Source organism: Harpia harpyja, chromosome 5 (genome assembly GCF_026419915.1).
Source record: "Harpia harpyja isolate bHarHar1 chromosome 5, bHarHar1 primary haplotype, whole genome shotgun sequence".
Lineage (NCBI taxonomy): Eukaryota > Metazoa > Chordata > Aves > Accipitriformes > Accipitridae > Harpia > Harpia harpyja.
The window spans coordinates 70,342,260-70,361,360 of record NC_068944.1 but is presented as its reverse complement, the minus strand read 5'-3'; the positions used below and the strand labels follow the sequence as shown (position 1 = coordinate 70,361,360).

At 39.1% G+C, this 19,101-nt stretch overlaps 1 protein-coding gene across 3 annotated transcripts in view; it reads left to right on the top strand.

Moving 5' to 3' along the window:
- KCNQ3 (potassium voltage-gated channel subfamily Q member 3) overlaps positions 1–19,101 on the top strand; it is a 209,368-nt gene that overhangs the window by 180,439 nt on the left and 9,828 nt on the right. For 2 of the 3 annotated variants that reach the window (XR_008235335.1, XM_052788255.1), the window contains exons 9-13: positions 1,243–1,269; positions 5,002–5,058; positions 12,597–12,784; positions 13,894–13,996; positions 16,474–16,605. Coding sequence is in view for 2 of the 3 variants with exons in the window: in XM_052788255.1 (XP_052644215.1) it covers positions 1,243–1,269; positions 5,002–5,058; positions 12,597–12,784; positions 13,894–13,996; positions 16,474–16,605 (507 nt within the window). In the remaining variant the exon portion in view is untranslated. The remainder of the gene's footprint in view (positions 1–1,242; positions 1,270–5,001; positions 5,059–12,596; positions 12,785–13,893; positions 13,997–16,473; positions 16,606–19,101) is intronic. The other variant, XM_052788256.1, reaches the window with a different exon arrangement.

The window sequence follows — 19,101 nt, the reverse complement described above, 5'->3', positions numbered from 1 at the left end:
GTCTGAGAATTGTGTTGTTCACAGAGGTGGCCATGGCATGTGAACATAATTAATGTTTGTTAAATGCTTCTCTTTTGGCAATACGAATTGCTCAAGGGGATGGTTCAGTGGAGGACAGCCAAAGCATGTTTAAAACTGTCTTCCACTGAAACTATGAACTGAAGGTTCACAAGAAAACTTTTCTGGGGAGTTGGGGTCATGGTTTTATTTTAATAACCACTTCTGAGTTCGGTGGAAAGTGTTCCATAAAGACATTCAGACTTAATGGATGCTCATAGGTTTATGGATATGAGTCTGTCTGATCCTCATTTTTTTTGCCTGTCAAACAGGCACCTTCCTCACCTTGAGGTCTTAACATTTTAAAATGTTGTCTCTATGAAAGCCAAGACTTTTAGCTATAGACTATCAGCTGCTAATAATGGGCATTACTTACCCAAGTTTATGCTTTAAACTTTCATTCTGGACTTGCTGTTATACCTCATTCTGAAAAAAGTGCCCTGAAACTACTGCTCAGCTCAAACAGAGGTTTCCACATGTAAGTTGTGCTCACTGTACTAATACTGCAACTCCAGCTGTTGCTCAAACCTGATTTGAAGAAACAGTTCAAGCTCCTGCCTTCACAACAGGCAAATTACAAATACTAAATCTTTCTTTGTTTTATTCACAATATATTCCTTTAGGATTGATTTCACGTACGTCAAAAAGGAAATCTCTAAGAAAAAACACCACAAGTGTTTAATTAAGTCTCAGTACATTTCTTTCCTTTTCTCTATCCCTTCTCAGTCTATCTATTCCCACACTATCCATTATAGAAGTCATTTCTTCACCTCAGATTTTGTTCAGAGAATAATTCTCAGGCTCTCCTGGAGTCTAGATTCATTACTGTGACTTCAAGCTTGTTCATTGTATGTAGGTTCTTCTGTGATTCAAATGTGACCTGAAATTTAATAGGTATTTTGCAAATAAGGTCCTGGGAGAGAGGGCAAGGGAGTTCACTTCCCACCAAAGACTGGATTGCTGGTCTAAGCGGCACAGATTGGTTTCAGGAACCTATATCACTTTCTTTGCTTTATGGCTGGTTGAAAATGTGGCTTTTATTCTGCTGTCAGTTATGGTCACAGAACAAAAGAGGTATAAACTATTAGCAATAGATTAGTAATTTATGTTTAAAAAATCTACTGAATTTATTATGTCATTATTCTCTCCTTGCTTTCTTGTAATGCTTCCTCTCTTCTATAAAAGGAAAGAGCAATTGGATGGTACTGCCAGGTATGTAGCTGCCATTATTATAGCCTTGTTTTAATACAGTTATTGGAGGATGCAGGTTAAATGGTTCTTTGTGGATTCATGACCTGTTAACCAAAACATGCTACTAACACCACAGGTAGTCATTAAAAATGATTAACCAATCCATTTCCTAATTGCTTGCTTTTCTCCCAATTTAACAACACAGCTAAAATGCTAATCGTACAAATGCAGTGTTGCTTGCTGATTGTCTGTAAACAGCTTTATTGTTTGTTATGAATAATCATGGTCTAGATTTCTCCTGATCCATGGCATAGAGTCAGGGTTTAGCATCCAGATCATTCTGGGGTGAATTTAAAGTTCTGCTTCATGTTATTGCTCAACGGTCCTGCACAGAGCAATGTTGTGGTGTAAGGGACCAAGTCTGTGTCGATTCACCATGTGCAAAGATTTCTTCACGATAAATAGTAAGATGGATGGCTAAGATGGATCAGCAGGGTAGTCAATCTCTCTGGCAGTACTAAAAAAGCTCCATTAGGTTTGAGGCCTTGGTCCCACCCCTCCTGAAACAGATGGGAAAGCTCCCAGTCACTTTGGGGAATTTACAAGCAAAGAGAACGAAGGAATCATCAATCCTAATACTGGTCAGACACTGATGACTACAGCAGAGCAGTCATTCCCAGTCAACCTGCAAGGTCTCACATGGAAATGATATATTTATAACCGCCTCCAGCTAAGTTGCAGATTCAAAAGCACATAAAATAATTCAACATCTTAGGTTGAAAATGTGAAATACTTAATGCTAAACTGCTATCAATGGATCACCCACAATGAAAGTCAATAGCAATTAAAGGATAAATAGTTCCACAGACTCGTGCTGAAGCTATTTCCATTTGCATCCCCATTTACAATGGAGAGAAAAAGAGCAAGAATTGTAGAAAAATTTGAAAACTGTTAGTCAGAAGTCAGGCCTGGGTTCCAGTTCCTGGCCTGATGTAAAGTTATTTTTTTGGTTTTTTACACATTTCATGCAACACATGACAGCTTCAATAAAGGAAGCTGAAAAAACCGAGATTCACACTTGCTGTGCTATGCATTTTTGGGGATCAAACCTCCTTTAACACAAAAGAAAAACCTATAGCAAGTTTTCTTACAATACAGGCAAGTGCTGTAGTGCCGAGTTATTGGGAAAAGATGACTTCCTCCTCCTGCCACCATCATCATGAGCTAATCTCCTCTTCTTCAAAGACTGCCTGGATGGGAGTTACCTCATTTGTGAGCCCTCATGAACCTTAAGTATTATACATCCATGACACTGCCCAGGCTAAGCAGTCATGAGCAAGCTCACTTGCATTAATGTAGATGTCTGGAGATTTTAGCCACTTCCAGTGCTAGCAGGAGCTGAATTTTGGCCTTTAATATGTAGGAGAGAGCTTAGGAGCTGAAATCCTTTTGAGTATGTAACTCCATACCTTGAGCCAAAACGTGTTCTGACTCAGATGCAGCAGCAGATTAAAATTAGACAAGTGAATGATTGCTGCAGTTTGCTGTTGGTCACAGCCCCCCTAGAGAAGCTCCTGCACCTGCAGTGACAGTTCATGGAGTAGCTTCTGAGTTACTGTATCTTTCAGGCCAGTAGTAGAAGTCATTTTATGTTGATGCACTGTATTAAAAATGGAAAAGTATGACTCACAGCTCAAAATCTTTAAAACTGTAATCCCAAGGCCCATCTTGCTTTTATGTTGTTATATATGTAATAACCTTCAGCAAAATAATCAGTAAAACTGCATTGGAGCCTTCCTGTTAGCAGGAATGTGTTTATGGAAATAAGCATTCAATAAGCGGGATTGGAAACCCTCCAGGTAATCAGACAAATGATGGTACTTGTGGGAGCATCCACTGACTTCAGTAGACATGGGACTGAGCCATAAAATCTGGTTGTTTTGACAGTCCCACCTCCCATCTCTCATAAAACTCTTATTTACAGACCAGATAATTAAAAAAAAAAAAAAAATTCCTATTCCTTCTACAGTGATTTAGTATAGAAAATATTACTCGTACTCCACTGCAGTTTGCGTTTAAGGCTGTATTGAAATAAATGAGCACTAAGGGAATGCAGTCGTACTGGAGAGAACAGCCCATAAGTGCACTCAGTCTCCAGGTTCTTGGATCAGTTAAGTACTTAATGGGAAAGCTGTAGTAATAAACTGCATTGTCTGAACAGTGGTTGATAAAGGAGAGAGGAGAATTGGTCCAAAGCTTTCCCAGAAGAGTCAGAAAATTTAACTAGTTAATAAACTAGAAAGGAGGCCTGGCTGTGTGAAAATTTGAGGATGGGTAGTGCTTTAAGTGGCAGGGTTTCTCTTCAGTGATGTGAAAGCTCTTTAGGAAACCCAGAGTAGTAGAGTTGAACTCTGTGACAGATCCTTCTAGGATCTCTCCTCGGAAGCAGGACCTGGCATCATGAGAAAGTCACAGCTAGATGTGGCTCCTTGTTCTTAGACCATTTGGGAAAAACACAGGGGAGACAACAGAGTGGAAAAGTCCATTTCAGAAGTTGGATCCCAAGGCAAGGCTGGAGGGAAGGACTTGTGATAGTAGAAAGCCAATTAAAGTTTGGCAGCAGCCCAAGGTTTTATTGAAGCTCCCTTTAAACTAAAACCGTGAAGATGTGAGATATGACGAAGAGCACATTGGACTACCTTTGAAGAGACAGTAGGCCGAGTCCTGTAAGCAGTGAAGGGAATTGGTACATATGATGCTGCTCTGTTAAGAATAGCATTTTCCCTACATGCCCTGTATAGTCCCCCAAACCAGGAGGAACTGGGGCTGTGCTATTCATTGCTCACTGGTGGGGAGTTTAGTGACTTCATGCCGGAGGTGCCACTAGCTTTTTCTTCCTTAATCAATGCCTAAATCTACGAGCCCATGAAATCTCAGATAGCAATTGCTCTTCTGCATGTATTGCAAAGCCTTTCCATCTGTTCAGCTCCCAAGAAGGAAGATTTCTGAGAAAGAGATATTAATGCTCATTTCTGCTGGAGTGCAGCAAATCATTCGGCAAACATTCGGGTGCCCGACTTACATTTAAGGTGGGCCTTTGCTTGATGGACATATTGTTTATTTTGAACCAACTTTTTATGTCTATGTTTGAAGAATGAATTGTGGGCCTGATTTTTCAGTGCTGTTGTTAGCAGCTGTTCCACTGATTTTGACTAGTGTCAAAGCTTCGACACTTGCATATACAAGCACTTTAGCGAAGGATTTTGAACTTTCTCCTAGGGTCTTGCTCCTAATTAGCATTGTCCAACTGTAGAACTAGACATCAGGAGAGCATTTTCATTCCTAGATCTATTATTATGTGATTGCAGAAAAGTAATTTATCTCTGTTTCATTATCTCTACAAGATAAATAATATTTCTCTGCCTTTGGAAAGTTGGTTTGATTTTTTTTAAGTGGCAGAATCGGTACTAGTCCTTCCTATTATGTGAGTATGAAAGAATGCATATAATGTGGTGCATTTTTGTATTGCCAGTAGTAACAGCATAATGAAAATAAAATCATACTTTGCAAAGTGGAAAATTTCAGCCAGCATTTCTTCTTAATACATCTGCCCAAAACAGGAAGGAGAAAAAAGCCACTCTGATCTGCACACTTCATTAACTACAAATGAAAGGCTGTTCCCATTCTTCTTCATAGAGCTTTTCATGGGTAATCATTAACGTCTCATCTTAATAACTTTTCTTCACTTTACAGTAATGTCATGTTTAGTAGGGAGTCATTCTTTGGATCAAGCCTCACAAGAAAACTTAGGTATATACATTCAAGTAACAATTGAGCCTTACTCTTTTCGTATTTCTTGCATGCCATTCTCTGCCTGCACTTTCTGTTTTTACTACAGTAGTTCATCTAACCACCATAAAAAGTAAGGGGCGATAAGACTGAAAATTTATTTAAGCATTAAAAGGAAGTTGCATGACCTTGCAGATAGATCATTGTTCCGCTGTTCAGAAAACATGGGATCTAATCCTGGCTCTGCCAACGATCTGCTTAGAAACAAGTGCTTTTCTCTGTTTCCATAGAATGGGAATGATACTAACCTACTCTGCAAATCATTTAGAAATTTACTGTAAGAAAAATACGCTGTAAGAGCTAAGTACTGTTCCTTATGCAGTCCCAACCCTGTCAACACAAATTCATGCAAGTTACTTTGCATTTGACTTCAGTGGAACATCATCTCCGCATGTGTATTTGTAGGTTCTGGTTCAGCAAATGGAAAACAAGTGGATGCTTTTGATCATCTGAATAAAGTTAGTGACATGCTTGAATATCTTGCTGAACTGTGACCTAAGATGTGGGGCAAGAACTTTATCTTCCTGCAAAGAGACATAGAAATAATTTGTGACATTTCAGGAATCTTAAAGACACTTCATCGGAAATAATAATATTTTGCCTAAATTGTCAAGCATTTTATTCTATGCCACACAAACATCTTGCTGTCATTCAACTTTAGCTCATCATTCCCATTCCCACTTCATTCCACAAACATGAAATCATCAACACACAACTAAGCTTTTCTAGCCTAAGCTCTTCAACTTTTGGTGAGCTGCTAGTGAAGCACTCCATTTTTTCATTGGATGATTGGCCTCTGCATAATAGTCAAGAGATTGATTTTGCAGTTTAGTTTGCTTTCCAGTGGTTGATACATGGAGATATGTTCACTGCAAAGTAAAGAGTGGGTCAACATCCATATGGTTTCTACCTACATTGCTGGCTGCATCCATTGGTGAAAAATATCCATCCTATTTTCACAAAGAATTGAACTTGGATTTTTCTCCCCATGGATTTGTGTGACATTGCTTATTTTTACCCATTTCCAATCACTTTAGAAAGTGTGGATGAGAAGAGGGGCTAAGCAAAGGCCTTTATTGTGCATAAGGGCTCTTTCTCTTTCTGAAGGGCATCAAAGTTGACCCAAGTTAGGACTTGTGTTCATGTTTCTGGCCAAATAATCTGGATGGTAGGTGAGTTTGGATTTAGAGTCACGCCTACACTTAAATACCCATGAGGACATACATCACTAAAGAGTGTGGAAATTGGTTGGCTAAAAAGGGATGTTTCCTCCTCAGACATTAGAAACTTGCAGATTTAGACCTCAAGATTCAGGGTGCAAAGTGGCTTTTTAAATGAAGACATTAGTTGTCAAGAAGTTGCAGTCCATTATTTTGAGTCTGAACATTTTTGTGAGGTCCTCTCTATAGAAAAGAATGTTACCTGATGAAAGGGAAAGCTGATTAGCCAAAGTTCGGAAGAACCTTGGAAGTGCAGAATGCTCTTTGGTTTATATTAAGAAAATTCATGGACTCTGAGATCAGTTGAACATGTTCACTGCAGGATTCATGGCTGTCCTCATAACATTAGTTTTTGTGCTAATTTCTGTTGGGAATAGTTCAAAGCAGAATACTTCTGAAAATCTCATTCAGAATGTTTGATTTTCCAAAGCTAAGTTCACCCATATAGATACAGCTGATAATGTACTAAAATACTGGAGTAAATGTGACTGCCTTTTGCTTCCAGTTACTTGAGATCAACTAAATCTAGTGATTAGCTAAACTGCAAAAAATATGGAAAAATTTCCTGATTATTATTAGTCCTTGTTAGGTGAAAGCGGTAAATACATGGAAGAGGGCTGTGTTTGATTCACTGTTAGCATTAATTCATTATTTTTCTTCTCATACATGTACCATTTGTTTATGAAACTCCAGTACTAGGCAAAGCACAGAGAGGAGAGTATCTGGCTTGCATGATGGGATGTAACTGCACTATTTCCTTGCATGACTGTTTCTGGAAAAGTATTTCTAGTTCAGTGGTTCCCACTCTCTTCTGAGCAACGGTAAAACATCTGCTGCAGAAGCCAGCCATCTCTTGTATATTCAGCCACCAAATTCATCTCTCAGATGGTCTGAAATAATTCCCACTGCTCTTGGGGAACAAGAATCTGAGAGCTGAATTTTTCTTTGGGTAGGAAACTTTCAAGCCAAACTGTCAGCGCTGCTTCTGCCTTTCTCCCTTTATGGTGGTCTGTATCTACCACAGAGTTAAGGAGTTCTCATCATGGGACTCCAAAGACAAAGGTTTTGGGAAAATTTTTATTCCACAAGGGAGAGGATGCAATAGCATGCAAGACAAGCAATGGTGACATATCCCAAGTTAGTCAGAGAAACTACTCTGAACATTTATCAGCATGATTGGGATGTATTTGAATCCCCCCCAGTTTCTGGAACTGTGCTGGAAGTCGGGAATCACATTTTACTGAATGTAAGGAAGCCAAATGAAGTGGGACCACTGTCCCAAGGGGAGGAAGAGTAGCTAATATCAGTAGGAAGATTCTGAAAGACAAGCAGCAGTACATGAACCTGTGGGTGGGAACCACTGTCCTAGCCACTCTCATGAAGGATGATGTGATCTGCGCATGCTTCATACTCTGAGACTGAGCCATGCGCATGCTGTTTTAATGAAGGAGATTGTGTCATGAGAACCAATGTTTCCTAAGTCTTTTTAAAAAGCACAATGAAAACAAAAACCCCAGCAGACCCAGGTTTCATCCCTTGGAAATGAGAATAAAGTCAATTTTTTTTTTTTTTCTGATGACAGCTAGTCATTATCTGGAAAGAAGCTTGGGTTTTGTTTTGGTTTTTTTCTTTTGTATACAACATACTGTTGTATTTTTTTCATGTGAAGCTGATGAATTATTTTCTGATGATTCTACTGCTCTGGCTGCCTGGATATGAACACAATTGTCTATATTTGTTGCATAAACATACTGTTATGAATCTGAATGTTACTTTAAGGGTTAATCATCAGGATTCAATTAATGAGAAAGGCTTCGGCTCAGGTAACTTTAACTTAGACTAGAGACCTGATTTTTAAATGACTTCTTATTTAGATCTTTCTGTAGTCAATAACAAGAGACAAGGTTCCCCAGCTGTAAAGTCATCCCAAACTGAAATGGAGCTGAACTGCACTCTATAAGTTGCTAACTTCCCACTGATTATAGAAACAGGTCTAAAGATTAACCTTAGACAGGACATTTAACTTTTTAACCAGCTTATGACAGATAAGATGACTTCTAGCTCCTAAACCTAAGATGCTCAAGCAACAGTCTTGGGACAACGGTTTGCTCCTAAACTGATGCTTATCAATGGGGATAGTTGAGAAACTCCCTAGAAAGAGAATTTGGGAATGCTTTTGGTTCATATTATCTACCTTGAACCCCACCCCACAAAAACCAAAAAAACCCAAACCAAAACAAAAACCCCAAAACCAAAAAAAAACCAAAAAGCCCCTCAAACCCCAAACAACAAAAAAACCAACCCACAAATGAGTGTGCCTACATATGCAGTGGAAAATATCACTACAAATAAGTGGCTTTGTGTGCTGACTGCAGAGGAATATTTTGATCTGTTTTGATCTATGAGGAGGATATCAAATCTTGGTCACTCCTATTCTTGTATAGCTTCATATACTGCCTATATTTCTGTCCTATACTGAAAAAAACAATCTGCAAGATTAATGTTTTGGATACTTTGCATCATCCACTGACCCTTTTCCTGCTGGTCTGATCCCTACAGATCCTTGCAATGCACTTTAATCCTCCTTGTCTTTTGGTAAGGAAGGCAGTTATTACAGGAGTTTTAAGGGGCAAACTTTGAGAGATCTGGACATGTATTTTGAAGGACTAAGCAAGTTTCTGGAGATAGAGTCAGAGGCCACATGTAATGACAATTATATTCTTCTAATATAATATTAAACCACTTTTTATAAACAATAGAAATCTTCTGTCTCACCTAGTTTTTTGTTTCTTCGTCTTTCAGGTTCTCGGTCTTAAACACATTCTTCTCTTGAGAACTTCTCTGTAGTGTTACTAAAACAAATCTTGTGACATTTAATACTTTACTCAAAGCCAATGCGTAGTATGTGACCACTTCTTGCCTTTGAGGAAATTGCCTCATCGTCTGAAATTATCTGAGTTTCACTGCTAGATTTCATCCTTCTAGGAGCTTCCTTCTCATCCTGGAAGGTCTCTCCAGAAGCTCTTGAACCAAGACATTCAATCTTGAAATCCTGAAGAATAGGTGGACTACAGCCTCCCCTTTCATCTGAGATTCATCTATCATTGGTGACCCCCCATGAGGAAAATCTGATCTCCACAAGCCTGTTGTACGTACAATTTTTTCAGGCCTAGGGCAAAATGTCTTCATTTCATTATCACTGAATAGATCTACTCATCCTAAAACTGCTTCAGTTTCTTCCTTCTTGTAGCTTACTTCACATTCTCCTTCAGTCTACAAAGACTACCACCATGCCAAGCATGCTTAATTGCTGTCTTTTTTTCCTCACACTGCAGACATCACAAGCTCACTCTCTCTAACATCTTCATGCCCATCAGTTTATATTGCCTAGCTGACTCTTTGTTATCAGTCAGCTAGATTTTTGGTGCATTTCTTTGCACTAAAATCCTTTTCAGTGATGTGCCATGATTCCAGCCTCTTCTTGACAGTCCTTCTGGAAATTAATTCCTCCTTCAAACTTTTATTTTTTTACTAATGAGACAGGAGAATTTATTTTTCCTACTTGCCCCCCCTCTTCCACCACCCCCCCCCAGCCATTCAGTTGAATTTTACTTCCTCACCTTTATTTTTCATATCCTTTCAAAACTTGCTCATTAGCTGTCATCTTCTGTATATATTTTTTCCTATATATGGTAGCTAAGTGCTTGAAGAATCCAAATTTCACAGAAATGCCACGGAGTTAAGACATCTGTCTTATAAAGCACTACTGCTCTCAAACCTGGCCTCTGAAACAGAGACATGAAAGTGATGCAGAAAAGAGATCACAGGATTTTCCCTATCTTAGTAGAACACAAATCACTTGTTGTGACTCTTCACTCACCATCAGTTCAGCCTTTAGAGTACTTTGGTGGATCAATCAGATCAAGATTCCAACCAAAAAGCAAGCACTATGGAAACCATTTTTTAAATAAGTTCTTAAGACTGAACATGAGACTGCCCTACATATTCTGTGGTGGCTAATTTGCCACAGATGTCAACAAGTAACATCTCATATTTTTCTACAAAGAAAGTAATTGCTGATTTTTGCTCTGTACATTTGTCTTCACTTTATATATCTTCCCTGCCATGCCATGAATTCCTCAGGAAATGACATTAGGGCAAAGTCTCAGTAATATTAGTACCATACACTTAGACTGTTCTAATTCTTCACTCAGATACATGCTTTTATCTTCTCACATCATTGACTTGAGTCCTGGCAATGCTGATATATCAGGACTAGTTGTGTGTCTCCATACTCACACAAGTCCTTCTTAGTTGCTACTTCCATACTTGCACACACATACACACTTCATACATGCAATGACATGGCAAGTGTCTGAATTTACTAGGCTGCAGAAATTGCATTCACAAGTATTGTCATGTTGTCAACAAGACAATTCAGAAGGCCTGAACAGACATCCTACGCAAAGGTTTAGTGCTTCCATATTTTGTGACAGGGTAGCCCATATTTCATTACCTCCTGGGTCAAAGATATATTAATCAGAAACAAACAGTAGAGGTGAGGGCCCCAGTAATTCATATTGGAAAACCAACCAACCGATCAAAAAAAAAAAAAAACACCACAAAAACCTGCAACAGCTGTGATGATGTTCAATGCTCAGGTCACGTAGTGATTTTTTATGCTGTATTATTGCAGTATTCCTACTAGAGTCAGCACTCTTATGAAAGCTGCGATGTCATCATATGTGTCTTTAAATCTTGCCTTTATCATTTTAAAAGGAATGTCCTAAGAACTTTCATTGTGGTGGGTTACTGCAACAGGCAGAGCTCTGAGATAGAAACAGATCCTTCTTTCAAAGAGGTGCACCAGTGACACCAGAGATCGTAGGACATACAAATAATCCATCTGACCAAGATAACTCCTTAAACAGAGGATAAGTAGTTCTGTGAGTGAGACCTTTCACTTGCAAAGTCTGCACACAAGTCTCCATCTTTGTCCACTACGTCCTTGCATGGTGGACCCTCCCCACGCTTGCCTCTCCTGCCAGCAAGTTTAGTGGCTTCAGCTGAGCATACTACACAGATACTTCTCTGCATACCTATGAAATCTCTTTCTTCTGGTCACCACTGCTGTTTGTCCTTCAGGTCTGCTCCCATTTGTGGCTCCCAGAAACCTGCCAGCTGTGGTGGCTTCTTCTCTACCCCCACTCAACCTGCTTGACCTGGTGTCCTGCACAGATCTCTTGACCATGTGTGCACAATTCACCTTTCCCCAGAGCTGTCCCACACTGCAACATCCAGGAATGAGTTAACAGGCAGGCTTTCTTCCCATGGCTTAGCCCCACATTTTTTTTAACAAATGTGCAATTAACAAATACTAAGCAGCAAAGTGAACAGGCAAATCAAATATTTATACCATCTATCAGCTACAAAGTTTTCGGAGCATATATAAGCTGATATACTCACTAGCAAATTCCTTTTGCGTTGTTCTTTTCAGTGGTATTAGTAATTGCTTTTAAGACTGTTACAGTCATCAGGCTGTCAGAAGGGTTACTCATGCTAGTAAGACAGCAGGTAGATGCAATGTCACTGAAGGACAAATGTCTTCGGTCAGTAAATCTGTAAGAGGACAGTGCAAGGAATCATCAGAGGAACAAAGGATGTCACTTCACTGCAATTCGTATAGGTCACCTCAATTTCTAGTATAGTGAGAGATGACTGAAAGTGAATGGTGGAGAGAACTGCATAGCCTGCCCTACCATGCACCTAGTAATTGCTTGGCAATACCTTTCCAGTGTTTTGGTGATAACTTGTTTGGTTCACAGCACATCTGACTTTCTTTTACTCCTGGCTATGCGCATGAGTTATTCATTTAATAGCCTGCCACAGACCCAGTAGTTAAAGAAAGCACTGAAGAGGGAAGGCCAAGCATCCTTATAATTAGAAAATGTAACTGCCTAAGTAGTGGTGTTTCTCTTAATAATAAATCTAATGCTTCAGACGTGCTACGGGAGTTGATGCACTGTGATGCATTACATGGAGAAGATAGCAAGACCCTCTGGTAACATTTTCAACATTGATACAAAAAAATGCTCATAAAAAGCAGTTAATTATCTGTGGAGCTTAACTGTTGCTTACAAAGACATTGATGTATTATGGTAGCCCCAGCAGTGTCCTTGTGTACAAAACATTTATTTACCCCATTATATACTTAAAGCATCATGAAAACAATTAAAAGTGTACAAAGGAGGAAAATGATTACTTTTGCTTATTTTGTAGCCAAAAGCTGGGTCTCTTGGATCGGGTTCGTGGTACCAATACTAAAGGAAAGCTATTTACCCCTCTGAATGTAGATGCCATTGAAGAAAGTCCTTCAAAAGAGCCTAAGAATATTGTCTTGAATAATAAGGAGCGTTTTCGCACTGCATTCCGAATGAAAGCGTACGCTTTTTGGCAAAGCTCAGAAGGTAGCCCGTCTGTGTTGATTTCTTTCTATCCATTCCCTATTCTCCCCATTTCACTTTGTTCCTCTGCATCTTCTGTTGAAGGTTTGTGACTTTCTGGGCCAAGCATGGCTGGTCCCTGGTTTTACACGGCACATTTGGGGAAGCCCCAGGAAATGAATGCTGGAGTCCAGGCAACACAGTGCTTGAAATAAGACAATGGCCCTCCATAAAACCAGCAACTGATAAGGGATAAAGCCAGTGGTGGAATCAACCTATTTGTCCTGGAAAAAGAGGGCACACTGGGCAGTGAATCTATATTGCCAAAAAGGCATGTGCCATCATGGCTGGGTTTATCAGCAGGGATGCTCTGCTAAGGTAGCTCCCTCCTAGACTGCATCCGACCCTGCACTAGCCTGTGTCCGGGCATCTCAAATATCTCCTTATTGCAGTCTCTTAAAACCTTGTTTTATAGAATCAACAGCTGCTTCCCTCCCACTCTCCCCAAGACTGCTGCCCCTCAGCAGGTTTCCATTGGGTGTCCGTGCAACATCATAGGGCATTTTTCCTCTCAGCTTCCTTGAGCACACATTTTCCTCTTCTTGCCTATAGCATCTAAATGGTCTCTAAATAACAGTTTCTCCTTTATTGCGCCAGCTGGCATCAGTGCATGCTGGGCATACTACCAGGGGTGTAGTCTGGGTGTCCGCACTGGGAACTTGATTATTCTCTTCCCTGAAGGTACATGAGCTCCAAGCAGTGCAAGTGGGAGGACAACTTGGCCTGTAGCTTCTACACCTGCTTTAGCCTTATGTAAAATAATTTTGGCAAATATTTTTCATTGTAAAAGCTTCTAAAAGTGAGAACTTCTAAATCCATTGGAAAGGAAAAAAAGTTCCCAATGTTTCAGAAATGCTGGAATCTGAGAGGAGATCCCTCAAATAACGTGTCTTACAGCTGTCCCAGCAGAATTATGAGATCCCTTTCAAGGTTGACCAGAGAAAGAGGAACCTGCAAGAGATGTTCCTCTGCTAAATTACACTTACTTTATGCAGTGCTTTAGTCAGCCGGACCTCGCTCTAAGTATTGTGTGGTCAGATGTTCACACAGCTTTTTTTTGACCTGCTTTGCAGATGCAGGAACAGGGGAACCCATGGCAGAAGAGAGAGGCGACAGTAGCGACTTCCTTATGGAAGATATGATCCCCACATTCAAGACAGCCATCCGAGCTGTCAGGTAAATGTCTCTGATGCTCCTCAATGCTTTGCTTTGACTTTGAACGCTTATGCTTCAGGAAATCACATTACCGAGTTGCTACATGTTGATTCAGTGTTGCTGTTATTGCTTTTTTAAAATGCAATAGATTAGGTAATTCTAGATACACTGAAAAACACAAGATAGACCCTATTTAAAGTCCTCTTTGAAAATATGCAGAAAGGAAAATGTTTTTCAGCAACATTGGCCATGCCATTTTTGCAAGATACTCCATAAATATATTTATTATAAAATAATATTGTATACAGTTCCTCATTAAAATATGCTATAAATACAGTATCTTGCTCAATTTAGTGACTGTAGTGTTCATGTAAAACTGGAATTTCTGCTTAACAATAAACTCTGAGCTGACTCAACTCTTCTTTATTCACAATTGCATGAGTGTGCAATATACTTTTCAGCTGTCATCTTTTAATAGATGCTGAGGTCTCCATTTTAGCAGTCTTCAGCTTGACATGTGTCAACTCTATTTTCATATCACAGGAGATATTCCCTAGGGTTAGAAAACTGCTGGTAAGGCTTGATAATGTGTTTAGCATATCAAGCACATAGAATTAATTCACTGATGCTCTGTTACTCCTCGACTTAGTATTTTTTACTCTCTTCCCTTGAAAAATGCCCCCATAGGAAAATACTCTGCTTTCATTGCGATTGCTTTTTATTCCAGAAGTTGTTAGTTTTGGGCCAGGGAGTTACTACCTTCCAGGTGAAATACTGAAAGTCTGGAGTGCCCCAAAATTATCTTCTTAAAAAAGCTCCAAGGAAGATGGTTATAAGTATATAACCATATACTTATATGTATATAACCATAATACGTATTCTCCTGGTTCTTTTCCAATTGGGTGCTGGAGGACCAGTCATTAAAAATTCCAAGTTTTCTCAAGCCTGCTGAAATCCATGTCCCACAGGCTTTGCTCATGACTGCTTCCCTCCCGCTGGAAGTTTCTTCATCCCTGACACCTGCTTGCTTTCAAACACAGACTACACATCTGTCCTGCTTTCCAGCCCCATCTCCATGGGACATGCTATCATTACTTTTGCAAAACTTCCTTTCCCACATCCTGTCCAAATCTAATTGATTCATGCAATTTCCCTTTAAACTCAATCATGAGCCAAGCTTTTTTTTTTTTTTTTTTTCCTTTTTTTTTCTTGTGTAGCTTACCCAGACCCTGAATGCTAATGGGAAGTAATCCTTTCAGACAAAACCACTTAATGGGTTTTCAGGGTCATGATCAAGGAGATTTTAAATTGAAATTGCCAGCAGTGTGATTCCTATTTTTAATTTATGCTTTTTTAAGTATAGTTTTTCTGTTATCATATATAGTTTGGCTAAAATGGGTGTAGGTATAATTTTGAAATCTTGAAAGATTTGTAAGCAACAGTGTTAAAGAGTCAAAACCCCCTACAATGTCATAATAGAATTATCTTTCATTTAGCAAAGTTTATACAGATTTTAAAAAGGTAAAAAAACCCCCACCAACCTTGAATAAAAAACAGGTCAGAATCCTAACAGATGACAGCAATTCCCCAATTCAGACCAATAAGAACATGGACATTCTACTGAGAAAGCAAACCTCAGACCCCAAGCCTAAGACAGATCAAAGAAATAAAATGCCTTTCATTCTTTACATATGTTTCTTGTCTATTTGTTTACTCTACCAAGATATAACAGTGTAAATTAATGTATAAACAGAAAAGAATGAAAAAAAAGAATGCCAAAGAGTTTTTAAGTGCTCTGGCCAGCGGTGGTCCTTATTAATTCTGTTATTAATTGCTAGGACATTTTATAATAATAGTAATAATAACAACAATTATTATTATTATTGTTGTTATTATTACTACAACAACAATAATGTTATACTGCTCTTTTTTCGAGGACACTTCAGGCAGTTCTAACACTTTTTCTTTTTTCCAGAACTTGAACTGCTGCTGTGTTCTTAAATTCCACATTTCTATCTAATTAACATTCCTATCTGAAACTTTCCCAGGTGCAAAATGAAAACCAAGCTGAAAATGATTCAGCGTTATGTATACTATAAATTAGCTTTATAATAGGCTGAAGCATAAAAAAGCAGCTTCAGCTTCACAGCTTCAAAATCTCCTGTGACTTGTGTTGTTCAAAATCAAATTCCACATATGATTTTGTAGCTTTGAACCATTTCTAGTTACGATAGTGCTGAAAAAAGACATTTTGTGTGTATAATTTGGTTTAGTCTATTAATTATGAAAAGCCAACTATTATATATTTACAAATGTGGTATGATATTAGAGATTCTCTGCTTATGTTTTATTGCCTTGTTTTGAAATAACATGCTCAATTTCCAAACATACAAAGTATTTATCAATTATCAAGATAATATCAAATATCAAGATAAACCTGCAAATTATCATTATGGAATTAATGTAAGAAGTTAATAATTTTTCTGTTTGTTTTGCAGAATACTACAGTTTCGTCTCTATAAAAAAAAATTCAAGGAGACTTTGAGGCCTTATGATGTAAAGGATGTGATAGAGCAATACTCAGCAGGGCATCTTGATATGCTTTCCAGAATAAAATATCTTCAGGCAAGGTAAGAATCCTCTGATAAATGAGGAAAACGTATAGCTGTGCTGGCAAAATAAAAGCATAGTTGGCCTATTTGCATACAATAACACCCAGAAGCTATGTCTTTGCATAGCATAGCTGGTCAGTAAGAAAGCCTTTTCCCCGAAGAATAAAGGCAAGTGAGCAGCTAGCAGGGGTAACTGGAGCAGAAGAGACCACTAGCTTGTATTTAGAACAAGGAAATCAGAGTAAAAAATCCTGTGAATTTTCTTGACCATTGCCTTATTTGATTAGGGTCAAATTTCTCCCCTTCCCCCTTTTTTACAGAAAATAAATAAAAGCAATAGTTGGCTCTACATGAGTTTTTCTTTGGGCTGGATTCTCTGCTGACCTATGCCTTGTGAAACATCTCATACAAGTGCAAAAATACATCAGCACAGAAGGTTTTACATCCCCTTTACTCTGATGTAAATTGACCTATATGAAAAAAACTGGAATTTCAGCCTTTGCGACGGTTCCGATGCAATCTGCCCCCCCAGTTGTTTCCTCACAGCAGCAGTTCATCGCAATGTGCTTTTGAGGCATGTCTACAAAAATTTGTGCTGCTTGCATCCTGAGCCATGGGCGCAGGTCAGAGCTTGTCTGGGTTTGAGTGCATGTATGTGTATATGCGTGTAGCTGTATTAGTTCAGTCTCAGCACAGCACTCTCCACGTTCTCTGAGCCCCCCCCAGTCACTCTGAACAGCAAAATGCCATGCAGACATACCCTTGATTTCTCTCAAGAATGGGCTGAGTGAGTGCAACTCTTGCTGCACATTTCGACCTTACTTAGACTTACCTTGGCTTTGTAAGGCTGTTCTGGTCCTTCTGTTGAACTTCATAATTTCTCATTTCAAAGTGCTTTTCCATGTACTGGGCTATCTCGTTTTCAACTGTATAACATGTCTGGTTCCTACTTCACTATTATTGCTCTAGAACAGCTGCTCTTTTTAATTATATACCACAAAACACCATTGTTACTCTCTAAAATGAGCTCTGCATCACATGAGCTTACTTTTCCATGCAGTAATATCTTTTTGAACTCAGGAAGTTGAGGAGGGCTCATGATGTTAAAAATCTGCACCTATCTATGGAGGGGTCTACACACCTCATACTGGAGATCCTTCCTTTACCTCAGACTGAGGCATTGTGTAATTTTGGACAGCAGAGTGCCTCTCAGATACTCGCTTGAGCCCTAGCAGCTGTAAAGGTGCCTGACATGATTAGGCTCATCTCCCGCAGTGGTTATGGAAGAGCTTTGAGGAACGAAGACACTTCCCAGGTGAGTCAGGGCAAGAATGACAGCACACACTCAGCTCAGCAATGCCATGCCCCAGTATAAAGAACCACCAGTAGCAGAAGAACCACAAAATTTCAACAGCCATTTTGCACGTATACAGGGAAGAGGGTTTTAGAGGTCTTTGAAGAAAAAGCATAATCCTGGCAAGCCATGTGAGTTTCCTTTTATAGTTAACAGAGAGCTAGTCAACATAATTACTGGCCTTTATGGCACAATCAATCCCTGCCTAAACCAGGTACCTTCATTTGATCAGCTGAATCTCTCTTACTCTCCCCCAAATTTTCTTCACTGTGTTGACTAGATCTCCACTGATTGTAATTGGACAAAACTAGGAAGGCGAGTCCTACCGATTGTGTCTATGAATAGCGAGATACCATAGGAGTTTGATGAGACATTGACTTATGGCCCAGCAATGCTTGGGTGCCTAGCAAATATCTAGCTAGCTTTGTGAGGTTTGCCTTGAACTTTTTTAAGTTCCAATTTCAAAACTCCATGGGGCACCATGAAGCCATTCAATGTACCTGCATGGATTGTCTGATAATACAGAGAACTGGTCTGTGGACTAGTGCTGACTGATAGCTGGTCAGTTTGCTGTATGGGCTGAATGAACAGAGGCTTGCTTGCACCTGAGCAATTGGATATGCCAAATGAAAGAAAATATTGTTATAGTAAAAGAGCGTAATTAAATGTGCTGGAGCCTCCCAAACAATCCTTTGGGTTTTGTTCCAAATAAAAAGTCAAGTAGAATTCCTTGTGAAACTTCATTTATAGTTTTTATAGTTTATTTTTCAAACCAAAAGAATAATTAATAAAGACAAAAAAAATTACTGATAATTAGGCACAATAACTGCTAGAAAGTCATTGGTTTATTAAGAGTATCAGGAATTGCCACCTTTCGCCAAATTCTGCATTTCACTACCCAGCACAAAACCCAATGGGTGTCTCCTGACATTTTTAGGAGGAGCTGTTACTGGAGGTTTTTTGACAATCATGCTATTTAGTTCCTTTGAAGGAAATGAAGTCATGTGTTTCAAATGTTGAAGTTGGAAACAGTGAGCTAGATAATTACTTAATTACCATGAAATTACCAGGTAATTACAATTCAATGTGTTGACTATGGACCCAGAACAGAACAAACACATCATGATCCTCAATATATTACCAAATCAAAACATGCTTCC